This window comes from Heloderma suspectum, chromosome 16 (assembly GCF_057233095.1).
Source record: "Heloderma suspectum isolate Gila_16-S chromosome 16, 16-S_ref, whole genome shotgun sequence".
NCBI lineage: Eukaryota > Metazoa > Chordata > Lepidosauria > Squamata > Helodermatidae > Heloderma > Heloderma suspectum.
The window spans coordinates 3,698,726-3,724,368 of record NC_139473.1 but is presented as its reverse complement, the minus strand read 5'-3'; the positions used below and the strand labels follow the sequence as shown (position 1 = coordinate 3,724,368).

At 46.7% G+C, this 25,643-nt stretch overlaps 1 protein-coding gene across 1 annotated transcript in view; it reads right to left on the bottom strand.

Moving 5' to 3' along the window:
* Window positions 1-24,667, bottom strand: part of ITGAE (integrin subunit alpha E) — a 61,435-nt gene extending 36,768 nt beyond the window's left edge. The window contains exons 1-13 of the mRNA XM_084823181.1: window positions 24,495-24,667; window positions 19,359-19,473; window positions 15,332-15,426; window positions 14,303-14,370; window positions 13,969-14,086; window positions 13,055-13,198; window positions 10,782-10,889; window positions 9,476-9,597; window positions 8,447-8,598; window positions 5,783-5,936; window positions 3,489-3,639; window positions 2,330-2,397; window positions 883-1,015 (exon numbers count right to left, since the gene is read on the bottom strand). Of these exons, the coding sequence (XP_084679307.1) occupies window positions 883-1,015; window positions 2,330-2,397; window positions 3,489-3,639; window positions 5,783-5,936; window positions 8,447-8,598; window positions 9,476-9,597; window positions 10,782-10,889; window positions 13,055-13,198; window positions 13,969-14,086; window positions 14,303-14,370; window positions 15,332-15,426; window positions 19,359-19,473; window positions 24,495-24,528 (1,462 nt within the window). The 5' untranslated portion in view covers window positions 24,529-24,667. The remainder of the gene's footprint in view (window positions 1-882; window positions 1,016-2,329; window positions 2,398-3,488; window positions 3,640-5,782; window positions 5,937-8,446; window positions 8,599-9,475; window positions 9,598-10,781; window positions 10,890-13,054; window positions 13,199-13,968; window positions 14,087-14,302; window positions 14,371-15,331; window positions 15,427-19,358; window positions 19,474-24,494) is intronic.
* Window positions 24,668-25,643: the final 976 nt, after the last annotated feature.

Here is a 25,643-nt window from a genome sequence, read left to right as displayed (position 1 = left end):
GGACTGCAGCATCCATCATCCCCAGCCAATGGCCATGCTGGCTAGGAAAGATAGGAGTTGCAGTCCAACCCGTTTGGAGGGCACCAGGTGGGGAAGGCAGACCTCCATCTAGGCTCAACCTGTTTCTCTGTAAATAAAAACGAGTATTACTAAATGCCGGAAAGTCTCCAGCGACCTCCTTCCAAAGGAACCCAAACCCAGGTATGTGCTGTGCCCTTGGGACTTAGGGAGGGGCTGAAGCTCAGTGGTAGAGCCCTTGCTTTGCATGCAGAAGGTCCCACATTTGATCCCCGGCTTCTCCACACAGGGCAGGAAAAACCTCTGCCTAAAACCCCGGAGAGCTGTTACTGCCAGTCAATGTTGACAGTACTGGGCTAGATGGACCAAGGGTCTGACTCAGTATAAGGTGGTTTCCTCTGTTCCTATGTAAATCAGCCAGTTATTTAGAACCATGAGGACTAGAATCTTACTTTATCTTGAGGAGAAGGGCCGTAGCTCGTTAGCTTTGCATGCAGAAAGCCCCAAGCTGATACTGACACAGTATAAAGCAGCTTCCGGTGTTCCTAAACTTCTCGCGCTTTGAGAAGTGAGGTGAACACAATGGTAGCAAAAGGCGGAGCTGCCGGAATGAAACTGGAAACCATGCCAAAGCTGAATCCTCCTAATATGCAAAGATGGATGATCCTGCCAGCCACAAAGACCTGAGACAAATCAGCGACATCTTAATGTCCTCCTTTCTGGCCAAGGTTTGTATTGATCTGTTTATTTTCGTGCTCCTGATTGATTGGTGCCGGCCCCCAGAAACCATCCATCCAAAGCAAGAGCTGTTTCGTGCAAAGAGCTGTAGAAGAACAGCTGTTTGCCCTGCGGACGGGCAGTTACCTAGATAGCTGTTTTTGGCATCTGCCTCCTTCTTTGATTCGTTCAAGAAAACCGTGGTATCGTTTGCCATGTTGTGTAGAAGGACGCCTCCGGACCAGTCAAAGGCTTCCACGGCACCGAACAGAATATAGTTCTGATGAGGCAAGAAGGAAGCACAGGCTGAGTCTAGGAACATCTTCTAGCCATAAATCAAAATGCTGGGAATTATGGGAGCTGTAGTTCAACACATCCCGTGGTTCTGCTTTGCGGTTGTTCGGAGTAGGGCCTTTAGCATAGTGGCTCCCATGCTGTGGAATGGCATTATCTTATATTAAGATAATATAAGATAATATATATATCTTAATATAATATATAATATTAATATAATATATATATCTTATATATTATATATCTATATATCTATATTATCTTCCCTCTAAGAGTAGACATGAGCCGACAATTCTGTTTTTTTAGGCGCATGTCAAAGGCACATCTATTTGTTTCTTTACAGCATTTATATGCTGCTCCACATCTAAACAAATTCCGGAGTGGTGAATGATAAAAGATAAAAAGAATAAAACATCATATTAAAAGTTTTTTGTTGTTGTTTTTAAATAGAATACCAATTAAAAAAACGTGGCTGGTCAATCGACGAAGGCTTCTTGAACTAAAGATGTTTTCCGCAAGCACCGAAAACAATGTAGTGTTGGGGCCTGCCTGGCCTCCAGAGGCAGGGAGTTCCACAGGAAGGGAGCCACCACACTGAAGGCTCTTCTCCAAGGGGACTCCAGCCAGGCCATGGGCCCATGTGGAACCACCAGGAGCAAGCCCTTTCATGACCTCAGTGACTGGGCAGGTTGGCAAGGGTGAAGGCGCTTTCTCAGGTATTCTGGTCCCAAGTTGTTTAGGGCTTTGTACACTAGTACCAAGACCTTAAACCTGGCCCAGTAGCGAATAGGCGGCCATGCCATGAAAGCCTTTCCGCTGTAGTTCGGCCATGTGTTTGAGTCTTATGGACATGTCAGTCATAGTTTATTGATCCTATGTACTGGTTTTCTGTTTGAATGCTTTTTATGATTTGTGTACACTGCTTTGAAATCTGTCGGTGTAAGCGGTTTATAAATACTCGTCAACCAGGGCTGGAGGAGCACAGCCTGTGGGCCTAATCCAGCCTGCTAGGCTCCCCAATTCAGTCCGCGGATTAGGTTCTTCCAGGCGGCAAGGTTTGGCCTTCAGGCCGTACCCTATGGAGGAATAGCCATGGTGGTCTCCGACATAAACAAACAAATTGAGATTTTCAGCTGCACTGTTAGAAGAGGGCAAACTGGCAATGGGTTGGGTGAGTTCCTAGTACTGGTCCCAAAGACAAGGCAAGGGCAACATTGACTAGAAGAAGGAATTTTCTAGAAGCCCAGAGCTGGAGCTCAGATCTGCCCACCTGATCACCCCCCCAAAAAAAACCACTGACCTCATCCAGCAGGTGAACACTGAAGCCACTTTGGGCTAGCTCGAATTCCAGGATGTCACCATCTGTGCCTGGAAATCAGAGGAGAAGCTGGTGAGAGATTGCTTAGGGAGGGACCATAGCTCAGGGGTACAGCAGTCGCTTTGCAGGTGGAAGGTCCCAGGTTCAATTCTGGGCATCTCCCGTTACAAAAGGATCAGGTAGTTAGTTAGTTAGTTTGTTTGTTTATTTCATTTCTATACCGCCCAATAGCTGAAGCTCTCTGGGTGGTTCACAAAAATTAAAACCAGACAACACACAATAAAACAATTTAAAATATATACAACATTAAAACCACAATATAACAATACAACCACAATAAAACCTAGCAGCAGTACAGGAGTTTAAAATACAGATTTAAAATAGCAAAGATAAAAATTTAGAAAGCTAAAATGTTAAAATGTCGGGGAAGACCCTGGAGCGTCACTGTCAGTCAGTGTTGAAAATAGTGGTCTAGATGGACCAATCCTCTGGCTTGGTATAAGGCAGCTTCCTATGTTCCGATTTAAACCAGCCCTTTCTTCAGAACCATGAGGACTAGCATCTTACTTTCTTTTAAAAGGGAAGGACCAGAGCTTGGCAGTTGAACCCCTGCTTGGCACGCAGAGGGACCCAGTTCAGTCCCTGGCATCTCCAGTTAAAGGGTGACAGAAAAGACCCTTTTCTCTGCCGGAGACCCTGGAGAAATCTCCCAGTCAAAGGAGACAATCCTGGGCTGACCTGATAGAAGGGAGCTCTGTTTCTTCCTTGGAAGAAGGGCCTTCAATAGCAAGGTTGAACTTCAGGCTTGGGGGTCCCAATCCAGCCCTTGGAGTTTCCCCAGAGGGCCGCGCCCCTTTCCCCCAGCTCCACCCCCTTTCCCCCAACCACCAATTGTTGGCTGGTTTCCCAGATGTTGTGCCATTTCCCCCCATTCTAAAAGATCGAAATACCGCTCCCCAGGTTTCGTTACTTGCCGTCAGAGCTTTAAGCTAAAATAGGCTGGCATTTGGGCATTTGGCCCCACCCACCCTGGAACGCGGCCCCCAAGAGCGTCTCTGCAATGGGATTTGGCCCTTGGACCGAAAGAGCTTTGATGCCTCTAGCCTTAGATGCCCCCAACGTTCCCTGCCTCCTTCCTCACCTTCTATGCCGATAATCTTCTGCTGCAGCGTGGACAGGAGCACATTCAGGGCCGAATAGTTGGTCACGCGGAAGAGATGTCTGTCGTCCGGATCCGAGGCGATGAAGCGCAGCTCCTGGAGGGCTTTCGCCTTGGTGAATGCCTCCCCAACCTGGAGGGAGCGCCCCGGGAAAGAAGAAATGGCAGATGGTCGCGGCCTGCTGTCTACAGAGTGCCGCCGCCATACGTGGCACACGGACGTGAGAGCATAGAAGCCAGATGGACAGGTCCCGTCACTGATGAGCACATCATGGCCTAGATTGTTCTCCCTGTCTCATAACACTAGAACCAGACAGGGCCCTCCCACGAAGCTGAACAATGGGAGATCTAGGACAGATAAACTGAATGACTTCACATGGCGCAGATTTAAAGTGTGGAACTCGCTTCCACAAGAGTAGCGATGGCCACCACTTTGGATGGCTTTAAAAGGGGACTGCACAAATGCCTGGAGGAGAAGGCTATCGATGGCTGCTAGTCCTGATGGCTGTGCGCTACCTCAAGCATCAGAGGCAATTGGCCTCTGTACACCAGTTGCTGGGGAACATGGGCAGGAGGGTGCTGTTGCACTCATGTCTTGCTTGTGGACTTCCCACAGGCGGCTGGTTGGCCACTGTGGGAACAGAATGCTGGACTAGGTGGACCCTTGGTCTGATCCAGCACGGCTCTTATGTTCCTATATCTCCCATCCCCAACCTGGTGCCTTCCAGATGTGTTTGGCTACAACTTCCATCATTCTGGATGGCTGGGAATGATGGCAGTTGTACTCTGACACATCTGGAGGGCCTCACATTGGGGGTGGCTGATCAACATTTGGTGGCATGAGAGAGACAACCAAGGCAAGGGGAACACAAGAAGATAATAATTGCCTTCCTGGATCGGACAGAGGGTTGGATCCAGCCCTGTTTCCCAAAGTGCCCAACCAGATGCCTCTGGGAAGCCCACCCACAGGGCATCATGGCAACACCCCCTTGGTTTCCAACACTCCCGCGGCAACTGGTCTTCTGTGGTATACTGCTTCTGAAAGTAGAGGTTTCATTGAGCTGTTACGGCTATTAGCCATTAATATACCTATTCTCCTCATCAATCTAAGAAGAGGGACTTTTCTGCTGTGGCACCCTAGTTGTGGAAATGAGCTTCCCAGAGAGGCTTGCCTGGTGCCTACCATTGTGCTCTTTTTGGCACCAGGTGAAGCCCTTTTTATTCTGCCAAGCATTTTACTTTTTCAGTTTCTATTTTAAATCTGATACTGTATTTTAAACCTTGGCACTGCTGCTAGGTTCTATCAGGTTATTATTTTTATTGTTTATTCTGTAGTTTTGAACTTTTAAATTTTTATATTGTATCTTATCATCTTGTATTTTATGGTTTTAATTGTTACGAGTTGCCCATAGAGCTTCGGCTATTGGGCGGTATAGATATGTAATAAATAAACCCATGTGCACCAATATGGACAATTCTCTCAGTGACTGCCAGGCTCCCTGTCCCTTCAGATGTTAATTTTATTTCTTCAGATTTTTAAATTGTTATTCACTGGAAGGCTGGCTTGCTGCAAAGCTAAATGCTGCCTTCCAGCGCCATCTTTTGTTGTTGTTCAGTCGTTCAGTCGTGTCCGACTTTTCGTGACCCCATGGACCATAGCACGCCAGGCCTTCCTGTCCTGCGCTCTCTCCCGGAGCGTGCTCAAGTTCATATTCATTGCATCCGTGATGCTATCTAGCCATCTCATCCTCGGCTTCAAAAGAGGGGTTTTGTGTCTCGGAGCTTAGACCCGACCTCTGCTTAGACCCGACCCGACTTGGGTTCTTCGGAAAGTTCCTTTTCTCTTAGTCCCACCATTTTGCCTTCTGGGAAATGAGTGTTTTTGTGACCCACCACGCCCACCATGGCAGCCATCTTAGGAACAGACAAGCCCCCCCCCCCCGCATTTTGTGAGACATTTTGTGAGACTATGATACTATAGAAATTCCAAATGTGCCTACTGACCCAAAAAGGTTGGGGACCCCTGCTATAAATCATCCCCCCTTCTCTTCCTCCACTAGAGAAACCTTTAAAAAAAGAAACAATTGATACTCAAACTTGAATCATGACATCCATATGCCTACAACTTCTCCTTGTCCCCCACAAACCCAATCCTTAAAGTTCCCTTTGTATGATTGAAAGCCGCCACCCCCAAATGGATGCCACGCCAAGAATGGAGGTTCTGGAACATTCTGTGCATAACGAACCCAAGAACCCTGGCAGAATTCAGCGCTTACCCCGATGACGTAACGCTCGATGCCCGCCATTCTTGGCGAATTAATCACTGTTTCTAATTCCAAATCATCCAAAAAGGTTTCCCCATCAGTCAACACAAAAATTATCTTGGAAGCTTTCTTCTGGGACCCGTAGCTTGGGTTGAAGATGAAATCTCTGTTTGAAGTAGGAAAAGACAGTTTGTTTTGCAGAATATCCCAGGAGCAGACTACACAGAACTAGGCACTACATTTTAAGTAGTGGCCTTTTCAGTGTTGGCACCCCATCGGCGGAACGCTCTCCCCAGAGAGGCCCGGCTGGCACCTGCATTACGATTTTCCAGCTTCTTCTTCTCCCAGGCATTTAAAGAACTGTTTTCAGTGCTTTCAGTCTTATCCTGCTGCTGGTTTTAATTTGGTTTTATTCTGGGTTGTTTTTATTATTTCTTTTAATGTTCCTATTTTATGTTTTAAGGTATTGAACACTGCCCAGATAGCTTTGGTTATTGGGCGGTTTAACAGTACAGTAAATAAGTAAGTAAATAAAATAAGTAGCGATCTATTAATTGATTAATTTAATCCGTATTTTCTTGGGTGGATTTTATAAATCTGTCCAATTTCCACACCAGTCCGTGATTAAAAACAAAAAACAAATTTGCATTTTTGTTCATATGCGACTTTCCCTAACATTTTTGTACACGATTTCTCGTAATATATGCTTTTTTGTACATTATTTCTGAGCCGAGAACCGCATTGTATTTGCTATTTGCCCTTTGTACAGCAATGCCCCTGCCATATCACAAACAGCTTTTGAAATTCCCCTGAAAAGCAGCTTGCTGTCTGGCATGACTACTGGCTATTGAGACAAGGGCCTTTTTCTTCAATGGCTACTAGGCTTGATGGCTACATGCTACCTCCAGTACCAGAGGCGGTATGCCTATGTGCACCAGTTGCTGGGGAACATGGGTGGGAGGGTGCTGTTACACTAGTGTTCTGCTTGCGGGTTTCTCGTGGGCAGCTGGTTGGCCACTGTGTGAACAGAATGCTGGACTAGATGGACCCTTGCTCTGATCCAGCAGGGCTCTTCCTATTGTAATATTTGGGGCAGTGCACAACCGAAAGGATAATTGTGTTCCAGTTGGCACATTAGTCCAAGAAGCGCAAATTACCTCAGTTTGCTTAAAAATGTGGACCTAACAAAATTCACCCTTAAGTTTAAGAAGGACATTGACAAGCTGATTTCCCCTGAACGCCACTCCTGCTGCCAATGGGTTTGGAGGACGATGTGAGAGGAGCTTTCCTCTGGCAGAAGAGTCACCCCTTCCTTCGAAAGAACAGATGTGTGCGGGGAGTGGGTTTGTGATTTCTGGGGGCGCAGATCAGTGCGCCCTTCAAATAAAACAGTGGTGTCAAAACTCTGTTAGCCCCAGGGCAGAATCCCATTTCAGAGAAGCTCTCGGGGGGCTAAGTGCCAGCAGTGGGCGGGGCGGAGGCAAAGTGGCCAAATGCAAAAGGGGTGGAGCTAAAATACCAGCCCATTGTAGCTTCAAGCTCATACTGCCAGCAGTGAAGCCTTCGGAGAGACGCTTCAACCTTTGGGAATGGGGAGAAAAAACAGCACAAAAGCCAGGAAATCACCAAACGATTGGTGGTTGAGGGGAAGGGGGTGGAGCAAATGGAAGGGGTGTGGCCTTCTGAGGATCCTGAGAAGAAAGCTGGATTTAGCCCCTGGGTCTGAGGTTCCCCACCCGTGAAAGAGCAGCCAAGACAGAGCACTTTTTATCAGCTTAGGCTGGTATACCAACTACGCCCTTATCTGGATGGAGATAGCCTAGCTACAGTTATCCCTGCTCTGATAACCTCTCCTCTGGATTACTGCAATGCGTTATACGTGGGGCTGCCTTTGAAAACAGTCCGCAAACTTCAGCTAGTCCAACATCGGGCAGCAAGTTTGTTAACAGGGACTGGCCAGCAAGATTACATTACGCCAATACTTTTCCAGCTGCACCGGCTGCCAGTCCATTTCCGGGGCCTGATTCAAAGTGCCGGTATTAACATTCAAAGCCCTAAATGGCTTGGTGCCAGGTTATCTGAAGGATCGCCTCCTCCCGTATGTGCCTGCCTGGGCCCTAAGATCATCTTCAGGGGTCCTTCTCCGGGACCCCTGCAAAAGGAAATGAGGCTGGTGGCTACCAGGAAGAGGGCCCTTTCTGCTGTGGCCCCCCGGCTGTGGAATGAGCTCCTTAGAGAGGTTTGCCTGGCGCCTACATTGTACTCCTTCTGGAGCCAGGTGAAGACCTTTTTATTCTCCCAGCATTTTAGCTTCCTAGTCTCTTCGCTTTGGTGTTTTAAATCTCTGCACTGCTGCTAGGTTTTATTCTGGTTGTACTGTTGGTTTTAAGCCTTCATATTTTATATTGCTTTATGCTGCACTTTGTGGTTTTAATTTTTGTGAACCACCCAGAGAGCATCTGCTATTGGGAGGTATAGAAATAAATAAATATTAAAAAACGCATGCAGGGTCTTGCTTGGTGCTGGCACCGCCCCCAAAATAGGCATGCATGCAGGCAGATCTCACGTCTAACAAGTTCTTTACTCCACCCGGTGTCCTACCTCCGCTGTTTGTTTGCTTCTTGCACTGCGCCCCCGCCCCTGGCACCTGCTGTGTTGTTTCGTTTTGCAACTCACAGGACATGTTGGATGGCAGACGCAGTCCTGGTGGCATTTCCCACTTGTGTAACCGCCTGCACTTTCTCCAGGGCGGAGCCCGACTTCCTGCCATCCCGCAGGTCAAATTCCGTCCGGATGAGGGTTCCATACTGCACCAAGGCGAAAACGCACTGGAACGAAAGTAAACAGCGTGAACAAGAGGGAAGGGGCAGCCATCGATGTAACCATCTGTGAAGAAATGCATCAGGGAAGCCTCTGGCAGTGATTGGTTGAGCTGCTGTGCTGTCACAGAAGGGAAGGGGCCAGAATTGGTTTCGGACTGCAGAGAAGGCAAAAGCCTGCAAAAGAGTTCAGGAAAGAAGCCCAGGAAACTAGAGTCGTGGGGGCTGTGAATGCAGCGGCCCAAGTAAATATCTGAAGATGGTTGCCACGTGGGCGACGGAGGAGTCCATTTTATTTCCTGCTGCTCCAGAGGGGAGGACCTGAACGGACAGGTTCTAATTCCAAGATGGGATTTTGACTAAACGTTAAACAGAACGTCCTGGCGGTACGAGCTGGTAGTGGAAGAGACTGATCCAGAAGTTGGTGGACTCTCCGTCCTCAGAGTTTTTCACATAGAGGCTGTATGGCCACTTCTCAGGGGTGTTGTAGGAGTGGATTTACTATATCAGTAGTGGGTGGGACTGGATGACCTTTGAGGTCCACTCCAAGTTCCTCTCTGGTTCTTTGAAAGCAGGGAGAGCCTAGGATAAGGGGAATGGGGGAGAAGAGAAGAAGTGCAGAGAAGGGGCAGAAAATTGTGGAAGGAGGACCGGGAGCCAGAGAGGTGAAGGAAGAGAGCCATCCACACATTAATTTGAAAGAACTGGGCAAATCTTTGGCGTGGCCCTCTAGCGCTATGATGCCCACAGCACATGGCCATTTTTGTGGCAGACCCGTCACCAGGCAGTGCTTTGAGCAGATGTCCCATCTGGAACAACCATCTAAATAAAATCCAGCAAAAATGCTGCCGGATCTAGAATTGCTGGCAAAAGCAGAGGGAGTCACCTCAAAACACTTCTCATGGAAACTCTTCATCACATCACTGATGAAATCCTTTGCCAGTTTGAAGTCCAAAGTTTCGATGCTCCCGGATCCATCCAAGACGATAGCAATTTCGGTCCGCAGATCTGCAAGGAGTGGGGTGGGAGAAAGAACTGAATGGTAAGGAATTGATGGGGCTTTTAATCCAGGGAATTGGGGGGGGGTGATTTCTTGGGGAATGGATGTTGTGTTTGGATAGAGCCTAAGTCCATGCTGAATTCTTAAAAGGAAGAAGAGGTGCCTTTGCTCAAAACAGGGAGATGTCGCACCTCTGTACTGATCTAGACGTATTTTGCCCCAAATCCTACATATGTGTGTAGACCGCTATGATTGCTCTGCAGTGAGAAAATCACACACTGCACATGCTCAGAGTCTCTCTCAGCTGTAATGCTTACTTCTCATGTTCTTGGTACTGGAAACCGGTTCTGTGTAGATGAACCCTACCAAGACGGAGCTGAGCATTATAATCGGGAGTCAGAGTAAGAAATTTGAACAAAGCTGGAGGTGTTCATTGAAAGTTGCAAGCCATTGTTTAGAACACCCTTTAAAATATAAAGGATTTGGAACAACCCCCTATTACTGCAGTCTCTAACCAAGACACCTCCTTTGGTACCTGCTAGGCTCTCTGCCACTCCTGATTTTTATTTTATTTCTTAAAATGTATTATTATATTATCATCATCATCATCATCTGAGAAGCTGGCTTGCTGCAAAGCTAAGTGCTGCCCTCCAGCACCATCTTTATTCGGCTTCAAAAGAGGGGTTTTGTGTCTCGGAGCTTAGACCCGACCTCTGCCTTGTACTTGGGTTCTTGGGCAAGTTTCTTTTCTCTTAGTCTCACCACTTTGCCTTCTGGGAAATGAGTGTTTTGTGACCATGGCAGCCATCTTAGGAATGGGCAAGGCCCGCCCCCATGGCAGCCATGTTGCGAGACTATGACACAATCAAAATTCCAAATGTACCCACTGACCCAAAAAGGTTGGGGACCCCTGGCATAAATCGTCCCCCCCTTCTCCTCCTCCACTAGAGAAACCTTTAAAAGAAATGATTGATACTCAAAATTGAACCTTGACATTGATACGCCCAACTTCCCCTCGTCCCCATGAACCCAATCCCTAAAGTTCCCTTCATACAACCGAAACCCGCCACCCCCAAATGGATGTGCCATGCCAAGAATGGAGATTTCCAGGATATTCTGTGGATAACAAACCCAAGAAGCCCAGAGATCTACTGGTACTTCTTGATCTACTTTTGGCTTGCCCCCAACTTACCGGATTCATCTTCCTCTACGTCCTCTTCCCCCATGAGTTCATTATTGTTGTTGTTGTTGTTAGCATTAAAGATTTTGTAGCCAAACCCAGATCTTCCTTCTGTAGAATCTTGTTTTATACGAAGAGAATGAGAATGAGAAATGTGACGCACACCTCGCTCCCCCAAGCAGCGAGAAGTCCCAGGGCTGCAGGGCTGACCAGGGTTTGGTTCCCTTTGGAGGGAGGTGGCCGGAGGCGTATTGGCATTTTGTAATATTTGCATTTATTTACAATTATACATGATGAACCTAGGTGGAGGTATGTAGCTGAAACGCTCTGACAGACAGCCAAAGTCCACCACTCCTGGATCACGTTTCCAAGGAGACAGCCAGCACCCTAAAACATTGTTAGCTCCCTGAATCCAACACTCTGGGGGTGTCTCCACCAGCGATTTACTCTGAGCCAGCTGCGTGTTGTGGTCGCTAGGGACAGATGATGTCGTGGCCATCCAGCAGCCACCCTGGAGCTTATCAGGGAAAAACCGGATTTCCTGAGACTGCTTAAAGTCCAGTTCTTTTCCTCAAGTTGGGTTCTCCCCGGTATAGTTGCTGTGTGCCCCAACCCCCACATTGACGTCGGGTATGCTAGCCCTGCCCAGGGTGTGCCTTTCTCTGTGACCCCTGTCAAGGGGTGTTACCTGTGTGTCTCCCGTCCCTGCACAAACCAGTTAGTGTCTACTCAGAAGTAACTCCCATTGTGGTCAATGAGGCTTGTCCCCTGAATGCGCACATCAGAATGTGCAGAGATCCCCCTGAATGGAATGCAGAGTTTTCAGGAAAGCGCTGATTGCCTGAAGCTTGTACAGCACTTTACCGAACCTGTAATCCTCTGTGGCTTGGTTTATTGCCTTAGGAAGTAACTACTTCACACCTTTGTTATAGAGATACTGTGGTTAGAAAGGGGGCTGGTTTCTCATCCCTGTGTCCCTGCCCTTCCCAGAACAAGCATATGTGTGTCTACTCGGAAGTAACTCCCATTGAGCTCATGACGTTTGCTCCTGAAATGGAGGTGCATCTGGAGTTTCAGGGGAAAGGAGAAATGGGGAGGAGCCTCTCTTATTGGCTGACCAGCCCCTGCCAGTCAGATGTTGTTCACTCCAACCTCCACCCACACCAAGAAGTATGTTCTGTGAAGCGATGTTTACTGGTGCGGAGCACTTCCTCGTGGAGCCCTGCATGGACCAAAGTGCAGCAAAGCTTTTTAAACATCTGGTACTCCTCCATTCGCTTCTCCTTCTGTTGTCATAGAGAAAAGGCCTCTGTGTCTCTGTGCCTTCTCCCAAACTACTATCTGACCCCAAACTGCAGTCGATTCTTCTTTACACACACACACACACACACACACCTTGGGCACTTCCAGACAAGGCTTTTAATGTGCAATTGCCCTGCCTCATTCACTGAATTTTACAGGGAGGGGTGTTGATCCAGACATCGTTGTAATCTCCCCGTGCCTTCCCACCACTTCTACCACCTTTTTTCCTCCTTACAGCCAAAGATCCATTAAGGAAGAAAAGATGGAATAGCTGCACAATGTCATCTGATTCGTAGTGCTGGGATCCCTCTATCTGAAAGCACCCGTTGACCCCCTCTCCCTCTGGCTAGAGGGGGGAAATCTGGATGCATCACCTCCTCTGACTGTCAACCAATCAGCCTAACCTACCTTACAAGGTTGTAAGGATTAAATAGAAGGGCATGAGAACTACACGCACTAGGCTGAGCTCATGTCATGACCTGCAGCTTTCAGGTCGTGCGCAGCAGAGGATTCTGATGAGGATGAGGAATAGGCCAGTTCCTCAGGGGTTGGACAGTCACTGCCTTATTCAGGGCCTTTCTAGCTAGAGGACACACCCTTCCATCGTCCTCTGGCTCAGGGGGTGAATCCTTAGCAGAACCTCCATTTCCCCAGCCTCATAGAAGCCTAAGACACCAAATCAGGCAAGCGCCCTTTCATAGTCCAGCCATCCCCCGGAGGGATGGCGCTGACCACAATATTGGTCTCATCAGCTTATATGAGGCTTCAGTTGGCTTCAGCTCCCTGCTGAGACAACATCCTCCTATTGTCCTAGCAAGAGAGAGCTCCAGCTGGCAGGGCTCACCGAGAGCTATCCAAGGTCCTGCTTTCTTCCTGCTTTGATCTTGCTACCAGCTTCCCCTGTGAGCCTCAAGGAACTGCAGAATGGCCCACCTTGGAGGAAAGGTTATGAATGTAATAATTGTTTGTTTTTAAATGGTCACCTTTGCATACATGAGCAGACTCTGGGTTATGACAGATGCTACTGGTGGGAGAGCTGGAGTCGTCGGTGTCAACGCTACCAAACCCATTCCTGCTCTCGCTTCTTCTTTTGCGCTTCTGGCTGCTCTTGCTCAACCTGGTCTCGACTACAGAGAATGCAAACAAAGCAAAGGAAAACCATTGCAAAGAATCTGAAGAACCTGCAAGGCCCCAGCAACCTTTCGCTGGCTGCAGGCAGACAGTACTTTTGGAGCATGTTGAAGGTGGTGTGAGAAAAGCCAAACAGACAAATGTAACATGGTTGTTAAGTGTAGGGATGGACCAATTTCTTAATTTTGGTTTCTTTCCATTCCTCATTTTTCCAGTCTTAAGTTCAGTTCATCTCAAACATTGAGATTTTTTGTTTTGTTTTGCCTGAAAATATATAGGCATTTCTATGTGCATTTCTCCTAATACATGCATTTTTGTACGCAATTTTGGCAATGTACACATTTTCTGCAAGCAGCTTTCATAATATAAGGAATTTCGAGCATTATTTTCATAAACAGATGCATTTTGTACACCTTTTTGGATTGGAGAACTCCACAGCAAAATTATTAGAAGTGCGAGTTTCAGTTTGCATGTTGGTTCAAAAGTGAATTTCTCCCCTCTCTCTAGTCAAAAGCGTAGCAGTGATCTGGAAGTGGTTGCTCTGAAAACACGCAGGCAGACTTCTGGCTTATTATGGGATTGACTATGATTTTTACTAAAACCCCAAGGTCTGCCGTTTTGCCCCAAGGCTAGTGCAAAATGGTGGGTGGAACAAAATGGTGGCTCTGGGGGCAGAGCCAACTACCTTCTGTACCCCATGGGTCATCCCCTAGGATGGATGACCTGCATACCCAAATACAAATTATCTGAGTTACTGCTTTCGTACTGATATCTGTAAGGTTGATAAAAGCTTTCTGTTGGAAGTCGGCAGCAAGCAGGACACAAAACCCATTCAGCTCCTCTGTGACCCAGCGTTTCTGTCTCCGTTTCTGCTGGAAACAAGCCTGTTGAGGAGACAGAGTTGGAAACTGAGAAGCAAAGCCAGCCGTGAAGACTATGTGAAGATAACATAAAAGACTGACACGTCAGGGTTATTATCTGAGATAGCTATGCTTGTGCTAGTTAAGTTACTAGACCTCATTGTCAAATGGAGGAAATTCTCTTCCTGCATTTTGCAGCTTGAGGCAAGCTTCTTTACTCCAAGGACTGAAAAATCTTACCAGGATCTGTTCCGGGCTTTGGGCTAACGCAATACCAGACTGCAGCTTTTTCAATTTTTGAATATTTTCTGGAGAGGTAGAAGAAGGGGGGTGGGGGGGATAAATCTACTTACCAAGAAAGGAGGGAGAAAATTATGTTAGATAAAGCCACAGCAAAGGAGGGCTCAAAAAGAAACAAGCAAAACAAACAAATAACAAACACATCCTGTATTGCCAGATAGTTAACGATCACAAAGAAATTTCTTTTAACATGGAACTGTATTCTTCCTTCGACACATGGTGCAGGGCAACTAATGTTGAGCAGAAGTTTGCAGAATGTGTTCCAAGGAACTAGAGAAGATGGCACTTTGTAATTGCCTGCAGCGGCAGACTGCAGCGGATTTTTTTTTTTTCTGATTCTGGAAATGTTTTGCATGTGTTTTGGGGGGGTCTGCAATTTGCAGGGTGCAAATATGATTTTGAGGGGGGAATCTTAAAATGTGTGCAAATACGGCTGTAGTTTAAAAAAAATGGCAATCTCGCACAAGTGCGCATGATCGCAACTTCACCTGTCTGCTAGGCAGCTCCACAGAGGCATATTCGCCCTTCTAAATATCCTTGTCAGTTTCATCCTCTCCACGCACTGATTCATTTAGCCCAGCAGAGCCATATTCCATACTTATCAAAGAATGTGTGGATTTCATCCTCCACCTCGGTGCTTCCAGAGTGAAAAAACCCAGAATCCCTGTATTAGAATGACTTGCTACTGATTGGATAGACAACTGGGCAGGGGGGACAAAATCCGCCAGGGCCGGACTAGAAAAAACTGAGATTTCACCCCCCACATGGAATTCTTCTACACCCCTAGTCTTAATATAACAGTTGTGACCAGGACTTTCACAACCAAATCAATGCTGCTGTTGCAAAGACACAGCACACGAGAACATTCGAAAAGCCCAAGGATCCCTCTTTTTCAACATGTTGCTCCCCACAGTGGCCAACCAGAAGTCTTCAAGAAGCCCAGAAACAGTAGGACAGGATTGTACGTACCTCCCAAATCTGCCATCTCACAACGGAGCTTATCCTGCATGTTGCATTTATATACCCTGCCAGAGTCACCTGGCCCCAAGGAAGTAACTAAAATCCTTTTTAAAAAAGATAGAGAGAAAAAACAGAATCTTTGTAAGAAGGCAATGGGAAGAATAATATAATCATAAAATGATAGAGTTGGAAGGCAACTCAGAGATCATCTAGACTGCAGGGTCTACAGTGCAGGAAGCAAGAACAGCATGCCTGACAGTTGGCCAGCCACCCTCTGCTTAAGGCAGGGATGGGGAATCTTTTTCTCATCCAGGTTCACACAAACTCGGTTGAAACCTGTCAGGGTCTGGATTCCGCCAGTGGGTGTGTCCAAAGCCACAGGTAGGAGGAGTTAATGGGAGGGGAAAAGACATTTGTGTCCAGGCATTCTTTTTCCCCAACTTGTGCACAGTTCCCTCCACTGGCTTTGTAGCTGGTGTGTGTGTGTGTGTGTGTGTGTGTGACAAAGAGAGAGAGACAGAGAGAGAAGCAGGACAGAGTAAATTGTATCAGTCACCTGGAATGGGGCCAGTGAAGGGGCGTGGCCTGGAGAATGGGGTGTGGCCTGAAGAGAGTTTGGAAGCCTGGACTGAGAGTCCCCATTTGACCAGTGTTTCGCCACCCTTGGTTCAGAGCAAACGTTTTGGGCTAGTGGGCACAGTTGGGATATTGAGAGTGTCAGGGGTGCTCTCACAAAATGGCTGCTATGGGGGTGGGGCTTGCCCATGCATAAAATGGCTACCATGGTGGGCGTGGGCCGTCACAAAATGAAACACAAAAGGTGAACATATTCTCAAAGGTGCCAAAGGGAAACATCTGTATTTGACCCCAATGCCTTTCAGAGATGAAAGCTCCTTCGTCAGCAGCAAGCTTATAAAATGTAAATGTTGAAAACAGACCAAAGGCAGTTTAGAAAGAAATAAAATAAATATCAGGAGGGGCAGGGAATGGTGCCAAGAATTGCGGGCATTGAGCGTTACGCTGGTGGGATACGGGCTGGATAGTGCCAGAGTTCTTGGGTTCTATATCCATGGAATATTCTGGAAACCTCCATTCTTGGCATGGCATTTATTGTGTAGGGGGGTAGGTCATACGAAAGGAACTTTAGGGATTTAGGTTCATGGGGGATGAGGAGAAGCTGGCTGTATGGATGACAATGTTCAAGTCTGAGTAGAAATCTTTTTTTTTTTTTAAGTTTCTCTAGTGGAGGAGGAAAAAGGTGGGATGATTTATGGAACGGTCCGCAACCTTTGGGGTCGGCGAGCGCATTTTATTTTGATAGTGTCATGAGAGCTCTCACAAAATGGCTGCCATGGTGGGCGTGGCTGGTCACGAAGTACTCCTTTCCCAGAAGGCAAAGAGGTGAGACTAAGAGCAAAGGAACTTCCCCATGAACTCAAGTGCAAGGCAGAGGTGGGGGCTGGGCTCCAGAACAGCTCCTCTTTTGAACCCAAATAAAGATGATGCTGGAGCTCAGCCCTTTGCTTTGCAGCAAGCCAACCTCCCAGTTAATAATAATTAAAAAAACTGAGGAAATAAAATTAAAATCTGGAGATGCCGGGAGCCTAGCAGGCAGGCACCAGAAAAAACTTTAGAGGATCAGTGGGCGTATGTCATCTGAACACACCGAAGTTCCATCTAATCCAGCAGGTCATTTGAAATTGGCCAGCTGAGGCCTCACAGTGAAGGCAGGAAGGGTGTAGCCCCCCCGCCGTGCTTTTTGTCCCTGCCTCATGGTACCAGAGGTACACTGCTCCAGAACGCTGAGGTTTCATTGAGCTATCTTGACTCATAGCTGTCAGTCACGAGACCTATCTGCCCCCACTCTGTCTAGCACAGCTGTGAGAGCATAAGCACGCTTGAGATACAAAGATCTCACCGCAGCCCTGTGGCAGGAAACCAGCTATCTGCATCACTTAGCATGGCGAATCTTTGTGCTACCTTCAGCATTTGGGGATAATGGTCTACGCTAGAAACGCAAATGTTTCAAGGCTGCTTAATTCTCATAGCTAGCTGCCAATCTAGGAACTCTGCCTGCGATTTGTAGTTTTTTGGGGGGAGGGGGGAGCATTGAACACATACACACACACACACCCCCTGTGATTATATTCATCCTGTGATTATATTCTTCATGAAGGGACAACTGCTGAGTGGACAGAGTCCCTGCTTTACATGCCAAACATCCCAAGTTCAATCCCCAGTATTGCCAGGTTGGGCTGGAAAAACACCTGCCCAAAACTCCGGCAAGCCACTGCTGCCAGTCAGAGTCAGCAATGCTAGTGATGTACAAATTTTGTTAAATCCATTCCGTCTGTGTTTCGTGGATTATCAGATGTCTTTCGTTCCATCATCTGCTCATTGACAGAATTGGATTTTTTAACCAGGATTTCATTCTACTTGCGCTCATGTGCATTAGCACTAATATGCACTTGCGCTAATTCACACTTGCACTCATGCACATTAGTTAATGCAAATTAGTGCAAATCCCCCACCCAAAATGAATAACCAGTCCACAAGTGCACAGGATCCGCATGACTCGGAAAAAGCTGGTCTGCTGCACAATATCCAGGCTGGAGTCATAGAAATCTGAACTCATTTGAATCTATTGCAGATTTCTACAACATCCCTAAGCAATACTGGGCTAGATGGACCAATGGCAGCTTTCCTAGTTTCCTAGGTTCTATGCACAAAGACCCTGGTTCAATTTGGCTCTATTGATATATTGAATTTATGACCATTCTATCCCCCCTGGTCTTCATGGAGCTCAAGGTGGCATCCGTGGTTTTCCCCTCAGCTTTTATCCTCACAACAATGCTGTGAGGTAGGTTAGCCTGAGAGATTGTGATTGGGCCCAGTCTGCTAAACCGCTTTTGATTTATAGCAGCCTTCCCAAACCTGGTGCTCTCCAGATGTTTTGGACTTGAACACCCATCATACAAAGTCCAGCATTCCTGGCCATTGGCCATACTTGCTGGGGCTGATTGGTGCTGATGTCCAACCCATCTGGAAGGCACCAGGGTGACAAAGGCTAACTTCATCGCCATTTCCCTTGCTACAGGCAGTCAAAACTGTATAATTTCCAGCTTTCTTTCCTTCTTTCTGCTTCTCAGTGCTGTACCTCAGTGATAGCGCACCTGTTTTGTTCACAGACGGTTGTCCCAGGTTTGATTCTTGGCACCACCCATTAAAGAAAGAACCAGGGAGTTGCTTGCGACTTCAGAGAATGGCTACCAATCAGAGGAAACAATACTGCACGGGTGTTGAACCTCAGCCCACAGGCCATATCTGGCCCTCTGAGGTTCCCTAGAAGACCACGCCCCTTCCTCCCTGCCCCACCAATTATTTGGTGGTTCCTGATCTGTTGTGCAGTTTTCTCCTCATTCTGAAAGGCTGAAACGCCTCTCCTAAGGCTTAGCGACTGGCAGGAAGACCTTGAAGCCAAAACAGGCTGGTATTTTTGGAATTGTGGCCCCTGAGTGCTTCTCCAGAACTGAATTTGGCCCTTGGGCCTTAGTGCCCTCCAGATGTTTTGGACTACAAGGTCCAGCATTCCTAGCCATTGGCCATACATGCTGGTTCTGCACCCCTCCAGTACAGTGATAGGCACAAGGTACATCTGAACCTCCTAGTAGATTTCTGGGTGATTTGCAGTAGATCAGCAAGGATTTCTAACTCCCAGTTGTTTAACGATAGCAGCAATAAAACTGCTTTGCCCACTCCCCTAAAATATAATGCTTAAGTGAAGAATCCTTAGAAATAGAAGTGGATTTTTGTGGTCTCCACTCATTTCTGATACTCAGCTCTCTAGGCTCAGCATTCTTGAATTCCTTTTAAAAAAATGTTTTTATTCAAATTTTTATCATATACAACAACAACAACATGGTAAAGCCAAACAGTGCACTTTGCACATAGCCTTGAACCCAACAAGGAACTGGATGTTAATGATTTTGTAACATTTTCCTCCTCGATGGGTGGTAATTGGCAATTTTCTCCTTACCAGCTCCGTCGACCATCCGAGTGCTGGAGAACCCGGTGCCCAAAGTGTGGGGATGTTAGCGGTGAGACCCATCTCTTGCTGGTGTCGATGTTAAAGCTTCCCAGAGGCTGTAGGGCTGAAAGGAAGGTGGCAAGAGAAAGGAGGGATTCATCCAGGAAGGAGAAGGGAGGAACAACCAAGGCAGGTGGGAATGTTTCTGCTCCAGCTGGGGAAACCACAGGCAGCAAAGAAGGTCGGAAAATAGGTGAATATGCACAGCTGGGGAACAGGGGCTTCAACTCTGGTGCAGCTTGGTATTTTTAAACTTGGACTTTAAATGGTCCTGTGGCAGCCTGCTTTGGATGGCCAAGTATATTACTTTACTTTGTGAAACACACAGTGTGGTACAGTGGTCACAGCATTGGACTGGGGCTTGGGAGACCCGGGCTCTAGCCCCCATTCGGCCATGAAGCTCACTGGGTGACTTTGGGCCCGTCGCTGACTCTCAGTCCAACCTACCTCACAGGGTTGTTGTGAGGATAAAATGGAGAGGAGGAGGGCCACGTAAACCACCTTGGGCTCCATGCAAGAGGGAAAAAAAGGCCAGATAGAAATGTAATAATAAATAAACAAGAAACCCCTCCATGATTTACAACTGCTTCTGCACTCCTGATATGCTAGAGCAAAAGAAACCCCCCAAAGCAAACATACACACATACAGTGGTTTCCCAACCTGATTTAAAAACAAACAAACTCTGAGCATGTGCGGTGTTGCATTTTAAACTCATTCAGATCATAGCACCGTCATGAATAACACAGGAAGAAAATGGGGTTTGCGTTGGCTGGCTGATGCTATCCCAATGCTAAACACAGTGACTTGGAAATGAGCAACTTTTTTTTTAAACAGAAAAGGATAATAGTTATTTAAAGTAAGAATAATGGAATGAGCATATGTAACCAGGCCCAGCAGGCCACTGGCCAACTATAAAAACATTTGAAAAATAAGGCGGAAAAAGGGATGCTGTGTTGAGCAGCATCAGCCTCCATGGGCTAAAACACCCATGTTTCTGATGCTGGGTCTGTTTGCAGCTGCCCCCAACATCTCCTCCTCTCTGGGGGTTCATTTGGGCCCCCCTTGGCTGAGGAGGCCATGGACTCCAGCCCCAAAGTCCAACCCTACCGACGCCACTGGAGCTGAGGTGTAACCAGCTGAGGTTGAGGTCTCCGGGTGCAGATGGAAGAGAATTTCGTTTCAGTTTGGTTTTGAGAAGAATGGGCCCAAACTCACCAATCCTTTCACATTCAGGACAGAACAGACTTGAGTTGTGAAACATTTGAACCGATGAGAAAACAGAACTGACACGTTCATCCATCCCAAATGGAAATCCCCTATTGACGCCAATTGGGAACTTTCCCCCCTACAAACACACACACACGAAGAACACCAGCATCAGAAAGAGGGTTTTTCCTCATATTCACAGCAGGGAAGGAAAGGGTTACATTTGCTCCCTCTACACCTGCCCTGATCCCCTTAATTATCAGCACCAGCTGATTCCATGTGCCTGTTTTAAAAACATGCGTGTGAAATGCCAAAATGTATTTAATGTCACTCATAGCTTGGCAGAAGCTGCAAATGTTCCTTCACCGCAAAAGCCACAGCACTCTACAGAGATGTCACCGAAGTGAGACAGCTTGAGAGCTTCTTATTCTTCCTATGACTCCATGTGCTGGAAGTTCTCCATTAAGAGGTTGCACAGATTAAATCGCCGGCAAATCAATCAACTTAAGTTTAGTTGATTAAAGGCGCAATCCTATGCATATTTAGACAGAAAAAAGGCCTACAATCGCAGCATTCACCATCCAGCCTGTAGGGCTTTTTTCTGTGTAAACATGCATAGGATGACACCCTAAAAAACTAAAAATGTATACAACCAGAAAATGTAGGCCTTCCATTTTTATTTTATTTTTTTAATATTTTAAAGGCTGCTTCTTTAAAGGAGCAAACCTACACGTTTAGACAGAAAAAAGTTCTACAACTCCCAGCATGCCCCACCCAGCATGCAAACTTATGTATGTTTAGACAGAAAAAAGTTCTACAACTCCAAGCATGCCCCATGGCTGGCTGGGGCATGCTGGGATATGTAGGATTTTTTTTCTGTCTAAACATACATAGGATTGCACCCTAACTAAACTGGGCACCGATTTCAATTAGTGATGCTAAGAGTTAAGGGTAGCTTTGCTTCTTTCTTTATTTTAGCCTGTTTTGTTCCTGGTATGTTCCTAAAGTTCAAGCCAGAGAGAAACCAAAGAGAGATAAGAGATCAGGAAAAAAACTGCATTTTTGACATAGAAATATCAGTACTATAACCATTAAAAAAACTGATAAAATATAGCTAAAAAGGCACACCCAAAAGATGCAGGTAAAAGTTGATTAGTGAACAGAAATGGAACCAACTTCACAATATTATTTTCAATAATTGTCATGAACTGCCCAGAGAGCTTTGGCGATTCGGCGGTATAGAAACATAATAAATAAATAAATAAATCACTCACTCACTCACTCACTCACGGGTTATAAGGACAGGGGCAGGAGTGCAAATAGTGGAGATATTTTCCCTGAAGGTGGGTGGTAATTTGAGTGATGCTTGCTGGTTCAACATTTGAATTTAAAACTTTTATTCAGACTCTCCTGGTCTGAGTAGAGGAGTATTTCACAGCATCAACTCTTAACTATACGCATATGTCCTGAGTGATACAATTTTGGATTTTTTAGGGTCCATGCTGTAGCGGACATTCTGAGTTTTGTAAATCTGCCACTGAAGAACTCTATCCAGTCGAAACACATTTAGCAAACAAGAACGTTAAATTCAACAGATTGCCCTTATAATCTGAGACGGTAAAGTTTTGCTACAGGGGTTCTGACATGTTTTGCCTGTCCTTATAACCCTTGTATATTATTGCAAAGTTGCTTCAGTTTCTGTTCACACACAGTGCAGGACGCATGGCCTCCCTCTGGGGGTCGTGTTCCCCAGCAACTGGTACACAGAGGTATAACCTCTCCGATATTGGTGCTAATACATAGCCATCTTGATAGTTGCCATTGATAGCCTTCTCCTCCATGAATTTTTCTCATCCTTTTTGAAAGCCCATCCAAGCTGGTGACCATCAAAACATCTTGTGGCCATCAAAACATCACACACACTTTTACCTGGGAGTAAGCCCCCAACAGCTTACCACATGCACAGGATTTGGGCTCTCTCGGTTCCAAGCCTATCTGCACTTACATGGGAGAACCCCTCCCCCTCCGAACCCAGTGGGACTGACTTCCAAATAAGCCTATAGACAGGATTTGGGGCTGTTAGTCTCCTTATCCTCTCCCCACTTCACCTGCTCTCCCCAGAACCTGATCTGACAGGTGGGGAGGAGCGGGATCTTCTGCTACCCTGTCCTCCCTGCTCAAATGCTATTTATTATCCCACTCCCCCACTCCCTTCCTCAACATAAGAACATGGTCTGATCCAGCAGGGCTCTTCCTAAGGGTCCATCTAGCCCAGCATTCTGTTCACACAGGGGCCAACCAGCTGCCCACAGGAAACCCACAAGAAGGACACGAGTGCATCCGCACCCTCCCGCCCATGTTCCCCAGCAACTGGTGTACATAGGCATACTGCCTCTGATACTGGAGGTAGCATGTAGCCATCAGGACCAGTAGCCATTGATAGCCATCTCCTCCAGGAATTTGTCCAGTCCCCTTTTAAAGCCATCCAAAGTGGTGGCCATCACTACATCTTGTGGAAGTGAATTCCATAGTTTAACTCTGTGCTTTGTGAAGACATCCTTCCTTTTATCTGTCCTGAATCTCCCACCAGTCATCCCATCGGATGACCCCATTGGGTTCTAGTATGATGAGGGAGACAAACTTCTCCTTATCCTCTCTCTCCACACCATGCATAATGTTGTACACCTCTATCATGTCTCCCTTCACTCTCCTCTTTTCTAAGCTAAACAATCCCAGATGTAACCTTTCCTCATAGCGGAGTTGCTCCAGCCCCTTGATCACTGTAGTGACCCTTTTCTGCACTTTTTCCAACTCTACAATATCCTTTTTTAGGTGCGGTGTCCAGAACTGGACACAGTGTTCCAAATGTGATCACACCATAGATTTGTATAAAGACAGTGTGATATTGGCACTTTTATTTTTGATTCCTTTCCCCAAAATGGAATTTTCCTTTCTCCCAGTCTGGAGATATTGGGCTTCATCACATGGAGCTTTTATCCTGCAATTGAGATTGCTCCTTCACAGACGTTTGCAGGCTCTTACATGATGCAGTGACCCTCCTGCACTAAATGCCCTTTGTTCTGTTTTTAAATAGATTGTAGATAATGAGCTATCAAATTACCCCATTTGTGTTCCTCTTCAGTTTCCTCTGTGAAAAGACTTAAAGTGGCAAGGAGGGGAGCAAGATCAATGAAAGATAATGGAAGACTCAAATATGGGGAGAAGGGCGGGGGTGGGGAGGAAGCGCATGTAAAGGGAGTCAGTGGTGATCCTGCATTTAAAACAGAAGCAGAAAGCCCCGTTTTAAATGCAAGGTTTTAGGCTGGTGTAGAAATGCCCATTGTTTTGGAGCTCTTTGCTTTTGTGAGCCTGGCCTCCCAGGATCAGTGGAAGAAGCTTTGGGTCCAGCATGCTGCCTCAGATAGCAGCTAACCAGATCCCTTGACTCGCAAAGCAATTGGTAACAAAATGATGCCTAAACTGGCTTTTATTTCAGTTTTCCTCCATTCCTGGGTCTTCTTACTATACACATTTTATTGATTTTGTTTAAAAGTGATGGCAAGCCCCTTTGAGAGAAGCGTTTAATATCTGAAAAGTGCTACAGAAATGTTTGAAGCAAACCAATAAATCATCAAACAGCCCAATCCTGTCTACCCAGATGCCAGTTCCATTGAGTACAATGGGACTTACTCCCAGGTCAATGTGTATAAGATTGCAGCCTCAGTTGTGTAGAAAATAATCTTGAACTGTTAATGTTGCAAATATAGCAAGGAAAAAAGTAGGGAAGGGAGAGGCAGGGAAAAATCCTTACCACCAATGCAACTTTTAATTTTGGCCTTTCTGTCAGTTACACAGAGGATGAAATAAGATTCACTTACCAAGAAGCAAGAGAAGGAACCGAAGAGCAGGCATAATGGTGATGTTCCCAGGCAAATTCAGTCACAAAAATAACATTGCTGAGAAGAGACAACGTTTGGCCTGGAAGGGAAGTCTTCGTAGAATGATGTATCTTGTGCTACTGTTGCAGAAATACAAGGATGACAAGGCTGTTGTGGGTTTCCTTGCATGAGTTTCAAGATGTGGTCGAGCGACCAAGGCCTGAAGGTGCAGGCTGCATCAAAGCCACCTCAGCAAACAACCTTCTGGTTTGCAGCTCACCCAAAGCAATGGGTTCTTCATAGCATCTGTGTGCTTATCTTCTGACAGACTGGCAAGCAACATCCTCTGGAGAAATGGACTGCAGGGTGGCCAGGTGTCCTACTTTACAATTGACGATTCTCTGTTGGAAGGCATCTGCCAGTTGAGGGATTTCCATTCCCAAGTCTGGTTTAAAGATGAAGAACCCAAAGAAGGGATGGTCCGGGATCCTCAAAGTTGCCCATCAACCTGAGGAGGCACACCACACAGGCCACACCTGCTCACAATGTCCTGCCCTAAATAGAATCCTGGCTCTTTGCTGAGCAAATATAGAGATGTATACAACAGAGAAGTCGATTTAGCAGGCAAGTGGTCAAGCACAGTTTTACCAGGCACGTCAGGTGTTTTCCCCAAGAGAGATCTGGGGTGCAGCCAAGGTCAACAGCTGGGAGATCAGTCAAGTAGGAGCACAGGCAGAATGCAGCATCAGGTAGGAGTCCAGGGGTCAGTAGCACGGAAGTCCAAATGCATGGCAAGGTCCGGGAGAAAACAAGATACCAGAGATTGGAGTTGAAGATCAGATGTTGTATCCAGCAGCTCTCCAGTTCCAAGTGAGAACTGATATAGCTAGAGTGACTTGAGCCCTGCCCAGGGCTCAGCCGCATCATATTTGAGGCTTGTCAGATGTCCCCCTTATGAGGAGAGCCCGACTTGTTAGTCCTCTTCAGTAAGAGAGCACTCCCTCACTTGGCCACCATCCTATCATGGATCTTAAGGCGTCGGTGTTCTTGGGGGCTAGGTGGTGGCCCCAAATCCTCCACTGCCTCAGGAGCTGAGTTATCTGCCTATCCAGGAGGCAGATCTGAAGGAATTACCCCTGGGGGTCCAAG